Source organism: Chrysemys picta, chromosome 2 (genome assembly GCF_011386835.1).
Source record: "Chrysemys picta bellii isolate R12L10 chromosome 2, ASM1138683v2, whole genome shotgun sequence".
Classification (NCBI taxonomy): domain Eukaryota; kingdom Metazoa; phylum Chordata; order Testudines; family Emydidae; genus Chrysemys; species Chrysemys picta.
Genome location: NC_088792.1, coordinates 257,645,587 through 257,664,823, shown reverse-complemented (window position 1 = coordinate 257,664,823; position 19,237 = coordinate 257,645,587). Strand labels below are relative to the sequence as shown.

The 19,237-nt window shown below is 44.9% G+C and overlaps 1 protein-coding gene across 12 annotated transcripts in view; it reads right to left on the bottom strand.

Moving 5' to 3' along the window:
* Positions 1-19,237, bottom strand: part of OXR1 (oxidation resistance 1) — a 512,712-nt gene that overhangs the window by 63,213 nt on the left and 430,262 nt on the right. For all 12 annotated transcript variants that reach the window (XR_010598952.1, XR_010598951.1, XM_065586020.1 and 9 more), the window contains 2 exons: positions 9,217-9,391; positions 6,951-7,110 (listed from right to left, as the gene is read on the bottom strand). Coding sequence is in view for 10 of the 12 variants with exons in the window: in XM_065586020.1 (XP_065442092.1) it covers positions 6,951-7,110; positions 9,217-9,391 (335 nt within the window). In the remaining 2 variants the exon portion in view is untranslated. The remainder of the gene's footprint in view (positions 1-6,950; positions 7,111-9,216; positions 9,392-19,237) is intronic.

Below are 19,237 nucleotides of genomic sequence, written 5' to 3'. Positions count from 1 at the left end.
TTTAAGAGAAGACATGGCACCATGTGCTTTTAATTAAAGACATCACAATATCAAGTCTTCTCTTCATAATGGGGTGGCCCTGATCAAATCATAGTTAGAAAGTGATGAACAGACATTTCAGTTGCATTTCATTAACATGGCCAACCTCATTAGTAACACTAGAGACAAATCTATACGAAAGATGTGAGATAGCACAAAACCTTTGACATAGTCAGTGATAAGGACATATACTTGTATGCATGAAAGCTTCCTTCATACAATAAAAAATCTAGAGCGAGGACATACCATATACTGATTTAGTGTGAGATTTTTCTAATAGTGCCTTTGAAAAATTTCCCCCTTAAAAATATAGTTAATTAAATCTTCTGTTCTATAATCCTGATATGTAGAAGGGAATTTCAGAACTACACAAGGCAACTAGTAAAAATGGACAAACAGATGGGAGCTTTAGACCTCTAAAACACAAATAAACCAGTGAAATTCAAATCCATCAACTTTCTAATCAACATACTTATTGATCTGTGTTTCATATTGGGCCTTTAGTTATGCATTATAATATGGATTTGGACATGAACTGTCCAACTCTATGTTCTTACTTGCTGGCTGGTGCTCCTCTGACAATACACACTCTAATACCAATAGGAGTTGTGGAGGCAAACAACTTAAGTTTTAAGACAGAGCTAGACAAACATATGAGTGCGACTGTATGATGGGGTGCTTGTGATGGCAGTGGGCAGTGCTCAACAGCCTTAGGGCACACTTCCAGTTTGTGTCTTATGCTCGTGCTTTAGGATTTCAGCCAGCCACCTGCAGAGGTCAGTCTTTCATGTTAATTAAGCTTGCAAACTAGAGCAGTACCAGGTGGCAGAACATTATTCTACTAAATCAATCAACAATCAAGTTACAAAACAGTACATTATCTTTATTCCTATGACATTACAGTGTCTGTTCTATAATATGGCTGCAATACTCCTCCCCCCCCCCACACACACTTTTTTTTACTTCTACTTTTCCTCTGCAGTAGAGTTCTGTATCAATCTTCATCACAGTTTATGTAATTATGTTTACAATTGTTGTGTTTTCTGCTCCAGACTAACTGTATGCATTGTTTTTTTACATATACATTTTAAAATAGTTTCTTCAATGTTTAGAAATATGATATTGCAGATTGATTGTTGCTTAACTGTTCATGCAGCAGTCAACAAAAGCAGTTTAATTTCTTTCAAATGCCAGCATAACAACTGGTAATGCCAAAGTTATTGGAAGGGAGATAAAAGCTCATGTTTGAAACTATTAGAAATGACAATGGAGACATTCATGGGAGGCAGATTATCCCAGATCTGCCTAATGTGAGATTTCTTGCACTTTTTTCTGAAGCATATGGTGCCAGCAACGAGAAACAGGATACTATACTAGTTGGACAATGGGTGTAATCCAGAATGACAGTTCCAATACTGTACTCCTATTAGTGCAGCCTACAGTAAGCAGTGTCTAGCATCTGCAACATATGAAACTTGGTAATGCCATATTGCCATCCCTTTTTTAATGTACACTTTATAGAACAGAGGAGTTAAAAAAATGTGATCACAACCTGAATAAAACCAGACATGGTATTTGAACAGAGAAAGCTACCGCCAATAAATTGCAAGGTCAACTCAACTAGTCAAAAGAATATAATGGACCAAGTCCTGCTTCCCTTAATTATGCTAGTAGTTTCACTGATTTTCCATGAGGAAGCTCCAAAGATTAGGAGATTAAATTAATTGGAACCAAAATATGACATTTTTCTCAAGATTGAAAAAAATAGGATCTAATTAGTTAATTAAATAAATAAAATGAAAGTTGACTAAGATTTATGGTACGTATCCTTTATGGTGAAACTACACAATTAAATTGCCTTCTTTATTATACCAATAATGAAGCTTCTTAAACATCATTCCAGGGTTTTCCCCCTTCTGAAATGAAAAATGAAAAACAAACCCAAGTAGGATTTCTGGCCTCAACTGGTTTGGGAACAATTCAGGAATTGCAGAAAAGACACTACTAAAATAAAGATTCTTTCTCCTCAGTTAAATTAACAAGTCCACTAGTCTACTAAGCCTTACATTTAAGTTTTTAATGCAGTGGAAAAAGACAAGGAATTACAAAAGGGTAGAACACCACCACTTGAAAGTTAAATGAACAAAGATTCTTAATATGTAAAGAAAACTGTTTACTCAAGAAGTTTCTAGTCAACAATCCCAGAAAGTGTTGTCGGTGCAAGGCTAGTACTGCCTTCCATGTAAGACAATGTAACTCACCTTGAGTAGTAACTGTGATTCTTCAAGCTGTATGTACTTATGGGTACTCCGCTTCGGGTGCCTCTCAAGCCCTTGATTGGAGTATCCTATGAGGATATTGCTCAGGAGTCACCTGAAATTGAGCACCCATAGTGACACTACTTGAAGAAATGCCTTGCACACTAACTGGTTTTTCCAGATGTGTCCCCCTATGGGTGCTCCACTACTCACCCTCATTCCCCCCCTCTGCTTCAGACTGTTCTTGTTGGACATTCAGACTAAGAAGGAACCAAGGAAGGTTCGTCTGCACAGTCCTATATATCCTCAGAGTGCAGCACAAGGTTGTATAGAGCACATACACTGGCCGAACAGACACTGCTCAGTGGAAAATCTCCAAGCTAGGGCTCAAGAGGTGCATGAGCATCTGAAGTGGAGTACCCATAGGGACAATACTCGCAGAAGTAGTAGTTACAATTTATTTATTTATTTATTTTGCAGATAAACACTTAAATACTAAAGGATCAAAGGTAAAGGACAGCACTTTTGCTTCTATGTTTTCTTTCATAAGCTGAACTTAGAATAAAGGTTATCTGCTTTAAGTGACATACAGGATATTTTTCCTATGAAAAAGGCACTATAGGTATGGTAGAGAAATATCTGACCTCCACAGCAAGAGAGATCAAAAAAGAAGGCATGCTACAAAACACCCTAAAGCTGGGGTCTCAAACTCCCGGCCGGCGGGTCATCTGCGGCCCGCAAGCCTCCCCAATGTGGCCTGCGGGGCTCCAACAGTTTTGGGGCCGGGTCTCTCCTTTGGCCCCACCTACCACCCCCGGGCACTCCCCCCTCAGGGGCCCCGGCAGCACAGCTGAGCGGTGTCTGCCTGCTCCCTCCACTGGCTGACGGTCCCTGCCTGCAGCCCGGGGCGGGGCAGGGTGGGGCTGTGCCTCCACGCACTGCCCCTGCCCTAAGCGCTCCTGTGGCCAATGGGACACTGCGGGGGTGGTGCCTGGGGGCAGAAGCACGCAGGGGCCCCTCGGCCCACCCCGCCGTGGAGTCCCAGGTAAGCGCTGCACCCCTGACCCCCTCCGAGAACCTGCACCCCCTTCCCCTTCCCACACATCCCCTCCAGCCCCCAACTCCCTCCCAGAGCCTGTGCCCCATCCCCACACCTCCCCAGCCCCCAAACTCCCTCCCAGAGCCTGCACCCCAATCCCCTACCCCAGACCTCTTCCCCCACCCAAACTCCCTCCCAGAGCCTTAGGCAGGTGGGGGGGGAGGGGGGGAGTTTTTGGGGGAGCAGGTTCTGGGCAGCATGAGTGACATTGGCCCGCTGGGAGGATTTGAGGACTGGCACTGGCCCTAAGGTAAATTGTCTGAGACCCCTGCCCTAAAGAATGTGTTACTAGCCAATTTTGAAGAAGCTTATACAAAAATCATGCATTAACCAATTACTTAACTTCACTTAAGCCAAGTGTTCAAGATTATGGTAGAATTCAAGCTAACATTTATCCTCTGCAAGCTTCCTAGAGTCTTTGCAATCAGGCACAGAAGAAATCTGGAAGGCACTGATTGAGGATCTTTTCCTGTTTTTACGGCACTATGATCCATGTTTTCACAGCTCCAGGTTATAGTAAACTCTTTCAGTCTTCAATACTCATTGCCTCAAAGAGGCTTTGACCAACACACAAGCATCACACCTAAGAGTAGCAAAGGCTAGTGCAAACACATGAACACCTATTTCATGAACTCAGCAGGCTCTCTGAAATCTATAATTTAGAGTCTATAAACCCATACACAGGTTAGAACATAGCTAATTCAGTTTCTCAGCCTCCACAGATACAACAGACCTGAAAAACACCCAGGTTTACATTGTGAATCACTGGGGGAGAAGGTGTTTTCAGTGGCAACTATGCAACTACTTGATCGAAGATATTAGACTCATGTCTAGTCTGACTGTGCTTAGATGCAAATGTAAGGCACCTTTTTAGAGAAAATCTCTACGCAGGAACACTTTTGTATCTATAAACACAATCACAAGCATGTGTGCCTATAAACATTGATACAAAAAATCCCCACTTCAATTCAAAACTTCCCTTATTACTAAGGGTAATAGATTTATGGCATTATTGCAGCTCCCAAAAGTATGCTAGGCTCATCACAATACAGATAAAAACAATATCCCTGACCTGATGAACACGAAAACTACTTTTAAAATGTGATGATCCCTTCTCATGACAAGGCAGTAGTGAGGGGTGAGAAGGATGGGCAGACATAATGTTAAGATAATGCATTTGTTCAGAACATGACACGGAAGCAGAGTTTTATTTCTTACCTAAGAAATATAAAAATTGTCATAGGGCATATTAGTCCTCTTTGAAAAGGACATCAGTACAAACTCGGACCTTTAAGTTTGCATACGCAGCAGCCAGATGGGGGAGTTACAGTGCAGCATTTTGATGCATACTGCCTATTGGTGTTCCCCTTAGTCAGAACTGCAGGGCTGTGTAGACATGTCCTTGGTTTTTAATTTCCTGTAGGCTTCACAGAAATGGGCCTTAAGAATTAAGCCTTAAGACCCGAATGAATAAAAACTTTCTACACTGCTTTGCCACAGTGATTGGGATTACTTCTGTCTATTGCACCTAACTAGTGAGAGTCCTAAACAGTAGATTCCTGTGCATCACACACACTTGGGAGAAAACAGAGAAACTGATCCAAGATATCCCACACACAGCTGACATTTTTTGAATGTCACCTGCCATCCTTTAATTGTGAATTGGTAGTGATGCTCAGTACTACAACTGTTTGTAAAGTTAACTGATTTAAAAATGAGTGGAACTAAGCACCACTACACTAGTGACTCAGTTTCTAATAAGCTAGTGCAGTGTTTAATATTATACAGATGAATTATTTCACTTAAAGAGTGTTTTAATGCCTTATACTGTGCAATACTATGAAGCAATGATGTCAAATCTGAGATAGCATTCCTGATCTACCACAGGATCAGTGGTAGTTGCAGATATTGTATATCACATTTTCTCCCCATTAGACTTTTTTTTTTTACTGAAACAGTACACTTTCTAAAGAGACAAGCTCATACTGTAGGTAGCTGGAAAAATTTCTTTGGGACTGATATAGAAGAAGCTTCCCACACCCATTTCCTAATCCTATCCACATTCTTTGCTTCAAAAGAAAAATGTTGCAAAGGAAATGAGGTATATTGGAAATTTTATCCAATCCAAGACAAAAACATTGTATATTAAACACTTTTCAATCTGGGCCCCAATTTTCAAGGTACAATTTGGAACTTTCAGTCTATTACTCACACATGCTTTTTTCTTGCAATTTGTTACTAGCACAATACTTGGACACCAATATACCTTTGTAACAGAGGTACAGGTTTGAAAATGAGAGTCTGATATTATGCAGCATATGCATGTATGAAGCTAAGCTAAAGTTCTGAATGTAGCAAAGGAATCCTACAGGCAAGACCTATTATGCTGCAGAAGCAGTGGTTTGTAGTTTGCTTCTGATAAAATTATGGATCTCAGCGTTCTCATTTATAATCCTTAATTTCAGAAATTTAAAAACAAACAGGATAAAAAGTCTTAGAGAAGAAAACTGGTATCCACATTAAGTCTAAAGTAAATCTAACTTTTTAAAAACGTGTCTAAGTATTTAGAATTAAAAAGGGTATTATAAAAAAAATTAAGATGGATTTTTGGCACTCCAATATACAACAATAAAATACAGCAGATCCTGATGCAAGATTGACAGCAAGTTTGTAATTGTCACACAGACTCAAATTAAGTGATGCTGATGGATACTTCTATAATATACATTTGCTTCAAATGACAATATTGAACTCTTGTACAATAATTTGCTATGACACTTCAATTTTAGACAAACTATTGACTGCACACGAAAATTACAAGCGACTTTTCTCCATATGCACACTTAAGAAACATACAAATAATATGTTAACTGTTGCACATGTAAGATGTGTCCAGAGACACACAATGTACACTGATGCACATGGGAGTAATAAGTTATTACAAAGAAGCATATATGCATTCCAACAGTAATACATTGGATTAATATTTTATTAAAATAAACATTCTACATGTTATTAAATCTAAAAAAAATAGGTTTTCCCAGTTAAGCCAACAAAAACTCCCCACAATTTATAAAAAGAGTCCTCTGTACATGCACGTGCACCTAATACATACTGAAACAGTCTACTCTGGTATAGTTTCCTTAAACAATGGTAAGCCTTCTTATCCAAAACACTGATTTTGTACAAAGCTAGTACCTTCTGCTCTATTTACACCTCTTTCAATGTTCTTTTTTTTTTTTTGGGGGGGGGGGGGAGGGGGGAGTCTCCTACTGTGTATTCCAAAATACAGCTTGCTGAATGGAAAAAAAAAGGGCAGGTTCGTAATTGGTGAAATGTTGCCCAAACTGTTAGGGTGGCACAAATTTAAAAAAGTACACAACTGAATAATTCTAGTTAATGAATTGACAAAATGTATTAAATATATGAAATACTTTATATATATATGTTTTCAACTTATTTAAGTCATCTTTCCTTGTATCAAAAATATAATTCAATACATTTAATATTATTGAAAAATTAAGAAAAGATCCGCTGACAATGCTTTTCCTTACCTCCCACTCTCTAGAAGCAGCTTCATTAGTGCAATCACCAGTTTCAGGTTCTTCATTCTTTTTTACCACTATAAACCCAGGCTCTCTAATAGACTCCCCAGTATCCTCTGAATACATTTCTGGGCTCCACTGAATAAAGAAGGCATACAAGTGTTCTGTCCTGAAAAACAAAATCAAGTAATGACACAAATTAAAACAAAACGTATTAGTTATTGACTTTATCAAGGATTGCACATGCATGTAAAAAACCCCTACAACTTCCTTGTGCTTTACCACTATCTGAGATTATAGAAACAAACATGGTTGAGAATCTGTTGATTATGCTATTGTTTACTTTTGGTATTTCACTAAACTTGGACAGTGAAAATAGACCAGCTTTAAATTTGTCAGCTTTACTTTTTCCATTCTTATACAGTAGTACAATAATACTGTTTAAGTTCTCATTCTAAGAGTTTTTATATAGTACCAACCACTGAAATATCCAATCTCTAAAAATACAAGAGGACTGCTTAAACAGACTCACAGGAGGTTTAAACCAAATATGAATAGAAAGGTTTGCATCTCTCTTGCCTCATTCTGCCCCAAATAAAACCTACACTTTGAGCCTAAACCACTTCTGAGTGTTTTCATATTCTACTTAGCATTACTAGCTGGCACAAAGGAAGAAAGCAGAAGTTGTGCATATAACAAGATCCCGAAATACAGACAGAATAGTCTAGTAGTAGTAGTTCATTAAGTAGCAAATCCTATTCTCTTTCCTATAGGCCTTACAGAAACAGTAGTGTGTTTTCACAGTTTGGGAGAGCATGATCCCAGAAGATGGCACAAGAAGTTACTATCCCCCACGTGCTATAGAACTGTGTTCTATGAGGGTTCCCTGTGCACTGACTGAGGGAAGTTTGGGGGAGAGTACCAGTGGCTTTGCAATACCACAACTTCAATGATACTTCACCACTATGGACAGGAACATAACAGCCTTGAGGATTATAGCAGCCCTGAGGCTTTATGGTGTGGAATGGGATCCTCCCTCTCCTCTTCCTGGGGGACCTCCCTTGTGGCTAGCTTCTGTACTGTAAGTCAGCACAAAGAACAAGATTAGGCCCAAAGAGATGGAAGTGTCTATCAGAAGTGTATTTAATTTATTCTCCTTAAAAGAAACCTTGCCCAAACGGATACTAGATGATCAGAAATCACACTTGCTGCATACCAGCAAGTTCTTATAAAAGATTCCAACTAAATCTTCCTTGTAACTGTTTCCAGAGATCAAAAGCCACTAAACAGTACTCAGTTTAAACTTTAAGTTAACCTTTTATTCTAAATGAATTTTAGTGCTTTTGAAAAGATGTTCAATAGACAACACAAGAGACTGAACTTCCACTTTGAACAAGGCAGAATAGGTCATGACAATGAAAGCTTCCTCAAATAATCCTACCTGCCTATACATGGGAGCAGTGTCAGTGCCATGTCAGTTCAAAATAACTGGTGTCTCAAGATTGCTAGCTAATAAATGCCAATGAATAATTGGCAACAATTGTAAGAAACTAGTATTTAAAATAGAAAGTTATTCACTTTGTCTACAAGAAGCTTACTTAAGCCTCCAACATTTAACATCCTTCCCCACTATAAGGTGCTAGTGCCACGTACACATCAAGCACTACATTACCAATAACCTGCCCCTTGATTCCATATCTCTCGCACAACAGGATGGAGATGAGTCCATCTGAATTCCTCTCCATCCTGATATATGCCATGACAGCCAGGCCCTTGACCTACCAAGGATGCAGTCTTTAAAGTTAGCTAGTAGCACAGTTTGGTTAATTAAAAGAGGTGCCAAGTAGAAAGAACAGGGCATGCCAGCATTATTACAAGGTACACAGAACTAAAACCCTTCTCCTCACATTAGCAAAATGCCTGCACCTACCCTGGCTAATCCTGTGTCCCCACACTATGGAGATACAATGGTTAATAGCTTCAAGTGGCAGTGGATCCACACGGTCCATCTACTCCTCCCCTTGCCCACCCAGCATATAGTTGTATTTCCACATGCACAAGCTTTCCAATTTCTTACCTGATTTGAGTAGAACCATGTTGTTGTTCTGCATCTGACACTCTCCACAGCTGTGGAAGAAGGGCAAGATTTGCCTCTTGTGTTATTACAAGGAAGGTATAATTACTTATACATGATTATGAGAAGCGTAGAGGAAGGTAAGTTAGATTATAATGATGCCGGGGAAAATATTTATCTGACAACCTAATTACTCTTTACCTTTCATGTGGAACAGCAAACCAGTACTCGTGTTTCTTATCTCTCTGTGCATACTGCTGCATTAATGCACTTGCTTGTGACACAAATGTTTTTCTCATAGGTTTTCCAACTCTGAGACACAAGAATTTGTGAAATCGATGTCTTCTCTTCTCCTTCATAGGAGCAAAACCTATCACTGATAAAGGGGAAAAAAAGCAGGTAATTCTATCAAGTTCTACTCCACAAGCTGAACCATACAATTAACCAACTACATATTAGGATGATTGATCCAATGCAGCCTGTATTAGCTGCAAATACTTTTCTTTCATTATAAAGATTTGCTACCATTCAGCATATTTAAGCTCACTTATACACATGGAACAATAAAACCTACGAATAAGACACAGATTTGACTACTTCTAACTTCTCTTCCCCCCTCCCATCCCACAGTACATACTGAAATTTCAGTTATGTTTGAAAATGCACTGTAATGGGAGGGAGGAGGGGGAGGAGGGAATGACTCACCTCATGAGGGCTTCCTAGGAGCTGGGTGTGATACCGCAATCTTTTTCCTGCTCTGGCGCCCACTGTAGGTTGCCAACCTCACTATCTAGGTCTTCAGTAGCTTGGCCCTCCAGCCAAGTCACAGTCAAAAACAAACCCTTCTGGGATAGTTAAGAATTCACACTATATGCCCTCCAGGGTCTTCAGCCCAGTCTCTGGGCCCTTTAAATTCAGCCCTTTGCTTGGCCTTCTAAAGGAGCCTTGGTCCCGTCACTAGTGGTTGGTGGGGGAACCCGGGCCTGCTCACCACTCTGGGTTCAAACCCAAGGACCTTATAAACAGCAGCCATGCACTGCTTCATTTAATTAGTTACTGCTCTTTCCCTGGGCCTCCTCCCACCTGGCCCCTTCACCTTCACCCATTATCTTATGGTTAAAGTTATTAGGTCCTCTCTCCCAGGGCCAGTAAATGCAGCCAGTCAAGCCCCTTTGACCAGAGAGGAGCACCCTTCCTTGCCCCTCTGGTCCCAGGCAGGTACTGCCCTATTAAGCCCCTGAAGCTCCTTTAATCTGCGCCTGCTGGGCTCTGATTGGCTATTTCCACAAGACCTCTCTAGGCAGGCCTGGAAGACCAACCTTCACTGCTCCTTCCTAGGCGGGGTGTAGTAGGACTGGGTGGCCTCCATCAAGGGGGGGGGGGGGTCACAAAGGGCCAGGTACACCCGTCACATGCATCAAAGAGACATATTTTACCTGTAGTCGGAGATTGGAATTCTCTCCCCTCCACCTCACCCCCTTTTTAAAAAAAAAAACAACACCACATTTTCCCAATTTACAAAATGTGACCAGATAGCAATAAAGTGACACCGAATATACAGTGGAAAAACATTCACAAGAGAAAAGATTAATGTATATATTTAGACCTATATCAGTCTTATGTACTGAATGTAAGTGTATTAGTTACTTTTCATTTCAAGAAACCAATTTCTGCATTCATCAATGCAGAATTAAGATTTATTTACATTTCTAAAATTTGCTTCATGTTTATCAAATATTTTAGAGTTATAAAACATACAGGATGAAATAGCTGTATATTTTGCTGTAGTATTTTTAATGAACTAATGGAACTGTTAGGTTCCTAAACACTGGATACGTGATTAGGTATAAATTGCCAAGTTTAGCTAAAAGGATAGTGAACAAACCAAAATATACAGCCTCTGAGACAAGACTAAATCCCCAAATCCCACACTTCAAGTTGATTCAGAAGGAAGCCTTTAAAATGCAAGAAGAACACAGTCAAGTTAGGAAAACAAAATAAAATAAAACAAAGAACGAAAAACACTAGGGCCCTGATCCTAAACTGTGGCCAATAACTCAGGAGGTACAGGTGTGTGCAGAGGGTGGCAAGCCATTCAAGCACTAACCTGTATTTCTATGTAAATTAACGATCTCTGAAAGCTCTAAATTACTTTGGCTAACAAAAAACCCTAAGCGAGTGTCCAGACAGCAAGCATAATGGAGCCCAGACCATGCCTCATTTCTAGGGATCCTAGAAATCAGTTTGCCATGAAAAAAAAAATGCGGAATTTGCGTTTTTACAGAGAATCTTTAGTTTTTACATTTTGTGAAAAAATAAAAACATTAACTATTAACTAAATCTTACTGGAAGTAACTGTCACTTATTCAATGCGCACGACCACCCCTTCTTGCAGTTGATTTTTGAATGTGCTTTAAATTTACAGTAGAATCCCGTTTATCTGATCTATGTAAGACCAGGGCCAGATCGGATAATCAAAAATTGGGATAATCAGGAGAATTGGCAAAGAGCTTTCTATCCCTTATTTTAAGATGGGGGGACTATACGTCCATGTTGTTGCAACATCTGGATTATGGTCTAAGGTACCTGAGTGGACCACTCCTCGGATGGGTTCTGACTAGATCATCATACTGGAAAAGATACATCTGTATTCACTTCTGCCTGACAAGAGCCACCAAATAGACAAGGACTTTCATGACTGCTTTAGGTTCAGATGACAATGTGAGAAGCAGCACTTTGTATTGAAAGTGATTGGTACCATGAGCGAATCACAGAAATCTCCTGTGTACTTAATGGGTGACCTGGCACATGAAAGCAGTCTTCTTTCAAGATGATTGAAAGTAAGGTAATCCGGTAATCCCCCTGGCAAAATTGACTTCAAGGTTTCCTTCTGGAATCTAGTCCTTCTTATGAACTTGGTCAGGTGTTCTAAGTCCAACGCGCCTCTATCATCCCCAGATTCCTTGGGTACCAGAACAAGATTAAATACAACCAGGAGAATATCTCCATAGCAAGACTCTTGTGCTGATTTGCAAAAGATTATTTATGGATTATTCCTCTCTCTTTTGGGGATTGAGGATAGTGGAGAAGGGAGAAAATGAGGATTCAGAAACTGAAAAATTCTATTATGTATTCTTGTTGAACCACATCCAGGATTTATCTGTCTGAAGATAAGAGGGGCATTGGTCCTTTAATTTTAATAGTCTCCTTCCCAGGTGTTGCTTATCAGACTTCTTGTGACTGCAGACAGGGGTAGTTTCTAGTGCTGGAATCTGCCTTGCAGAAGACTGTTAGCTCCCCTTTCTGGGCTTAGATTGCTCCTGTCTCCCCTTCCACACTTAGAGGAGCAGCCAGAAAAAAGATCCATAGGATCACAGTAACATCCACTATTCTTTTCCACAGATTTGGAATCACAGGTTCTGTAAGCACGTTTTAAAATTTGTTTATTGATCTGAGGACTCTGTCACTACTTTGTTTAAAGCTCCCCGAATAATAACCAACAATATTTCCAAAGTGCTAATGTGAGCCCAGCAGTGCTACAAAAGAGCCATGTTGTCTCACTGAATCCTAGGGTAAGGAAGACAGGCTTCCATAAGGATGACTCAGATCTTACTAACACATGCAAAGTAAATTAGTCAGAAATAACTGGTGGGCCAAAAAACCCTTTACCACCTGCTTGTTCCTCCATGTCTGGGCTGCTCCCCCGTGCTGGTTGTAGTGGGCATGGGTAACCCACATTGAGCAGTGTTACAAAACCTAAACTTAATTTTCCCAATACTAATTTCTTCCTACTGTTACTTACACCTTTTTGTCAACTGTCTGTAATGGGCCACTCTCACCACTTCAAAAGTTATTTTTCCTCCTTTGGTATCCTGCTGTTAATTGATTTATCTCGTTAGACTGACCTCACACTTGGTAAAGCAACCCCCATCCTTTCATGCATTTATACCTGCTCCTGTATTTTTCACTTCCTGCATCTGATGAAGTGGGTTCTAGCCCACGAAAGCTTATGCCCAAATAAATGTGTTAGTCTCTAAGGTGCCACAAGGACTCCTTGTTGTTTTTGCTGATACAGACTAACATGGCTACAATCTGAAACCCATTAACCGGACAGTTGTGGCATTACTGACTTACTTTTCAGAGTGGATAAAATGACTGTAAGGGGACACTCGGCTGCTCCCTGGGGCTCACAAGAAGACAGCGTCTGGGGTGAAGGCACTTTTCATGCCAAACCCAGGAGCTCTCTAGCCCAAGTGGGAATTTCTTCTTTAAGGGGAATTTCTCCCTCCCCCCTCCCCTGCAAAATTCCTAACTTCCCCTGGGGCTAAGGGAAGGAGACCAAATTGCTCAACAAGAGAAGGGAGGAGGAATGATGATACCCATGCTGTCGTAGGGTGCACGTGTGAAAAAGACCAACCAGCAGCTCCTTGCTCTGTTTGTGGTTGTTTTGGTTGGTCCTGCTTATGGTTTCCCCACACAGGGCAGTCCCCTTCAATGTAACTGCCACTTGCAGCTGAACAGCTGTATTCATTTTTCAGCCATCCTTCAAAAAACATTCACTGCCTGGCTGTCAGACCTCCCTCCCCATCCTGCTGTGGTAATTCTAGACAACAGACAAACAACCTCTTCAGCTTGCTGCCCCCCCCCCAAAATTAACAAACCCCCTCACAGTAGGTGCTGGATTTACTGTCTGCCAGTAGCTAGAAGAAGCAGAACAAAACTGCCTTGTCAGCCATCCAATTGGCTTGGACTCTAGAGAAAGGCAACAACCCACACTGAGAAAATGTGGGACCTAGCCCTCAGAGAGAAATTTATATTCCATGTATCTTATCTGATTCCAACATCGGGGTAGCTCTATGGTTACACACAAACATATGGAAATACAAAGAGAATCAGATAGTCAAAATAATATTAGACACAACAAATTAAATAATTTTAAAATCCTTCTGTGGTTTCTCCATTTCCCATAAATTAAATGTTGTATTATAAAATGCTTCCAAGATCACATACACACGTTTGAATAGCAGAAACTGACAATCTTAAGCGTCCTAATGGTATGAAGGTTAGCATCAGAACAGAATAGCCATACTGGGTCAGACCAATGGTCCATCTAGCCCAGAATCTTGTCTGACAGTGGCCCATACCAGATACTTCAGAGGGAATGAATAGAAAAGAGCAATTGAGTGATTCATTCCCCATTGTACAGTCCCAGCTTCTGGCAGTTGGGAGTTTAGGGACACCTGGCACACAGGATTGCATCTTTGGCCACCCTGATTAATAACCATTGAAGGACCTATCCTCCATGAACTTATCTAAGTCTTTTTTGAACCCTTAATCATTATTGGCCTTCACAACATCCCATGGCAATGAGTTCCACAGTTTGACTATGCCTTATCTGATTAAGTACTTCCTTATATTTGTTTTAAGTTTGCTGCCTCTTAATTACATTGGCTAACCCCTAGTTCTTGTGTTATGTGAAGGGGTAAATAAAAGACAGTTACCTTTTCCGTAACTGGTGTTCTTCGAGATGTGTTGCTCATGTCTATTCCACAGTAGGTGTGCGTACTCGCCACGTGCACCGGAAGTTTTTGCCCCCCGCAACTCCTGGAGTGACGTCTGCCTGGCGCAGTATAAGGGGAGCTGCGTGCTCCCCCCACCCTCAGTTCCTTCTTGCCAGACAACTCCGGCAGCGGGGAAGGAGGGTGGGATGTGGAATAGACATGAGCAACACATCTCAAAGAACGCCGGATACGGAAAGGTAACTGTCTTTTCTTCAAGTGATTGCTCATGTGTATTCCATAGCAGGTGATTCCAAGCTGTATCTGCTGGAGGTGGGTAGGAGTTCACAAGTTCTCGAGATGGAGTACCACCTTGCTGAACCCAGCGTCGTCCCTGGTTTGGGAGACTATCACAGTGCGAGGTGAACGTGTGAACAGAAGACCATGTGGCGGCCCTGCAAATGTCCTGAATGGGGACGTGGGCCACAAAGGCAGCCAACGAGGCCTGCACCCGCATCGAGTGTGCCCTAACAATAGGCGGCGGGGGAACACCCACCAGCTCATAACAGGAGCAGATGCACAAAGTGATCCAGTTGGACAGCTGCCGAGTGGAAATCGGCTGGCCCCTCGCGTACTCAGCCGAGGCGACAAACAGCTGCAAGGACCTCCTGAACGGCTTGGTTCACTCGAGGTAGAAAGCCACAGCCCGCCTCACATCGAGCGTGTGGAGGCGGCGTTCCTCGTTAGTCGTGTGAGGTTTGGGGCAAAGAACTGGCAGAAAAATGTCCTGACCCATGTGGTAGGCAGAGATGACCTTCGGGAGGAACACAGGGTATGGGCGGAGCTGGACCTTGTCCTTATGAAACACAGTATACAGTGGCTCGGAGGTCAGGGCCCTGAGCTCCGAGACCCGCCTGGCTGACGTGATAGCAACCAGGAAGGCCACCTTCCATGAGAGGTGAGACCAAGAGCACGTGGCCAGCGGCTCAAACGGGGGCCCCGTAAGCCGAGCCAGCACCAGATTCAGGTCCCACTGCGGGACCAGGGGCTTAGAATACAGGTAAAGCCGATCCAACCCTTAAAGGAACCAGCTGGTCATAGCATGGGAGAACATCGTGTGTCCTTGCACCGGGGGATGGAACGCCGATATGGCTGCCAGATGCACCCTGACCGACAAGGGCACCAGACCCTGGGCCCTCAGGCTGAGGAGGTAATCGAGGATAAGCTGGATCAGGGCGGCCGTTGGGGATACACCTTGGTCCATCACCCACCTAGCAAAACGAGACCACTTCTCCATTTAGGAGGAGCGAATGGCGGGCCATCTACTCTCAAGGAGGACGCGCTGAACCAGAGCTGAGCAGGTCTTCTCCTCGCCACCTAGCCACTAAGCAGCCACGCCGTGAGGTGAAGAGCTGCCAGGTTGGAGTGGAGGAGACGGCCCTGGTCCCGGTTCTGAGAGAGCAGGTCTGGGCAGAGCGGCAACGGCCATGGTGGAGCCACCGTCAGGCCCAAGAGAATCCCATACCAGTGCTGCCTGGGCCACGCCGGGGCAATGAGAAGGACCCGGGCTTTGTCAGTCTTTATTTTCTCTAGGACCCTGCTGATCAGTGGGAACAGGGGGAAGGAGTATAGGAATTGGCCTGACCAGGGCAGGATAAAGGCATCGGAGATAGTGCCCCTCTCCAGGCTTCCCCCCCGGAGCAGAACCGGTGGCATCGTCGGTTCTGTCGGGTTGCGAATAGGTCCACCTGGGGAGTTCCCCACCTCTGGAAAAGCTGGAGGGCCACTTACGGGTGGAGGGCCACTCGTGCTGAGAGGAAAAGTTCCTGCTCAAGCGATCCGCCCTCACCTTCCAGGCGCCCGATAGGTGAAAGGCTTTTAGGTGGATGTTGTGGGCTATACAGAAGTTCCACAGGCTGAGGGCTTTGTGGCAGAGGGCGGAGGATCGGGCCCCGCCTTGCCTGTTGATATAGAACATCAAGGCCGTGTTTTCCATGAGAACCCTGACTACCTTGCCCTTCAGGTGTGAGCACGCCAGTCACACCACCCTGAGTTCCTTGATGTTTATGTGAAGGGTCAGGTCTTGCGGAGACCACAGGCCTTAGGTCTGCAAATTCCCCACATGGAGTCCCCAGCCCAGGTCCGACGCATCGGACACCAGCTCCACGGACGGGTTCCTGTCCCTGAACAGACCCCTCGGAGCATGTTCCCCAGTGTGGACCACGACCGTAGGGAGGCAGTCACAGAGTTCAGCACGGTGAGGACCTTGTCCAACCTGTCCATGGCTTGGGAGAACTGCGAGGCCAGCCAGAGTTGTAGGGGCCTCATCCTGAGCCTGGTGTGGCGAACCACATACGTGCATGCCGACATGTGACCTAGCAGCTGCAGGCAGGACCTGCTGTCGTCACTGGGAACCTTATGATCGAGTTGATGAGCCCTTTCAGGGTCTCTAACCTGTCTGGGGGGAGGCGCCCTGGCCGATGTTGCATCCAGGAACGCCCCGATAAACTCTATGCCTTGGACCGGGACTAATGTGGACTTGGCGTTGTTTACCAACAGGCTCAGGGCATTGCATGTGGACAGGAGTGCTACATGATCCCTCACCTGCGACCGGGAGGTGCCCTTGACCAGCCAGTCGTCCAGATAGGGGAATATCTGGACCCCTTGGCGCCTCAGGTAGGCCGCTACTACCGACATGCAGTTTGTAAAGACCCTAGGGGCAGTGGACAGACCAAACGGGAGGACCGTGAATTGGTAGTGATTCTGTCCCACCACAAAATGGAGGAAGCACCTGTTCCCCTCAAATATGTGGATGTGGAAGTACGTGTCCTATAGATCGAGGGCCACGTACCAATCCCCGCGATCCAGGGAGGGGATGATGGAGGTCAGGGAAACCATTCGAAACTTGAGTTTTACCAAGTACTGGTTCACACCTCGCAGGTCCAGTATGGGTCTGAGCCCCCCTTTGGCCTTCGGGATAAGGCAATACCGGGAGTAATACCCCTTGCCCAGGAACTCCTTGGGCACCACCTCTATCGCTCCCAGTTCCAGGAGCCTCCCAACCTCCTGCTCGAGCAGAGCCTCAGCAGGTGCGATGGGTCCCCCAAGAAGAAGGGGGCCGGGGATGGTTGAGCGGGTAGGAGGTAAACTGGAGGGTGTAACCTCGGGAGATGGTGTTGAGGAGCCAACAGTCCGAGGTGAGCTATGACCATTCCGGGAGGAATGCACACAGTCGATTGGAAAAAGGGAGTTTTATTGGGGGTCGATCCCTGCTAGAAATTGGAGGGGTACCCCCGATCATCTCGTCAAAACCGCCTTTTACCTGCCTGCTTGCCCTTACAGGTCCCAGGCTGGGGGGCAGGCTGATACGGTCTTTGCGGGCATTTCTTATAGTCCCGTTGCTTCTTATGGGCGGCCTGGGCGGGAGCCTGCTGTGGCTTAAACTTGGGTTTTGCCGGGGCAGGGACAGAGAGGCCCAGGGTCTGGAGGGTTGTGCGGGAGTCTTTCATGCCGTGCAGCCTTGTGTCCGTTTCCTCTGCAAACGGCGCCTTCCCGGCAAAAGGGAGATCCTGCATTGACTACTGCGCTTCGCTGGATAGCCCAGAGAGCAGAAACCAGGACGCCCATCTCATGGATCCTGCCGAGGCCATGGACCGTGTGGCCGTGTCCGCTGCATCTGAAGCGGCCTGCAGAGATGCCCTTGCGGCGGCTGCCCCTTCCTCCACGAGCACCTTAAACTCCTTTCTATCGCACTCCTGGGAGTCCCCGATCTTGGGGAGGGATCTCCAGAGATTAAACTTGTAGCGACCCAGGAGAGCCTGATGGTTTGCTACTCTCAGCTGGAAGCTTGACGACTAATAAATTTTTCTCTAGAAAGCATCCAGATACTCGTGGCCCCTTAGTGGGTACAAAAGTACTTGTGCTCCGCCTTTTTAGAGACAGGAGCCAATGAAGTTGGTGTTTGCCACAGGGCATTTGACATTTTCGCCACCCCTTCATGGAGCAGCAAGGCCACCCTGCCCGGTGCCGAGGGGGACAGCACATTGAACAGGGAGTCTGAGGGCTCTTCCATTTCCTCAGCCTGGAGATGGAAGCTCACTGCCACCCTTTTTAGTAAGTCTTGATGGGCCCGGTAGTCCTCCTGCGGGACGGAGCCGCAATGAGCTCCACAGGACGGGGCGAGGAGGCTGGTGTGGTGCTTTGGGTGTTGGCCGGCACCGGAGGATCCACCACCTGGTCGGACTCCAGGAACAGTACCGAGGAAGCGGGGCCCGTCGACCCTTTTCTTGGCGGCCTAGGGATGGAGGCCGATGGTGCTTCCGACGCCCCGGCCACCGAGCGAGCCCCCACTGGGAGCTGCGCCGGAGGCCACAGTGCCCACTGGTACCACTGGGCTGACCACGACACACAGTGCCATTGCACTTGCTGAGGCACTGGCAGAGCCGGCCCATCGTGCTGGCTAGACAAGCGACTGAGCGGAGGTGGGGCTGGCGTACGACACGCTGCTGCCTCCGGACTGGGAGTGGTGATGCTGGGATCTACAACGACCACAGGACCGCTACCTCGAGGTGGGAGAACGGCACCAAGGGTAGTGGCTGCTCCGCGAGCGATCGACGGGCGGACCCGCGACGGCGAGCAGCTGGCGATCGACGCCCAGAGCTATGGTGCCTTGGCGGAGACTTTGAGCAGGATTCCAAGCAGGAATGGCGTTGACAGTCATGCCG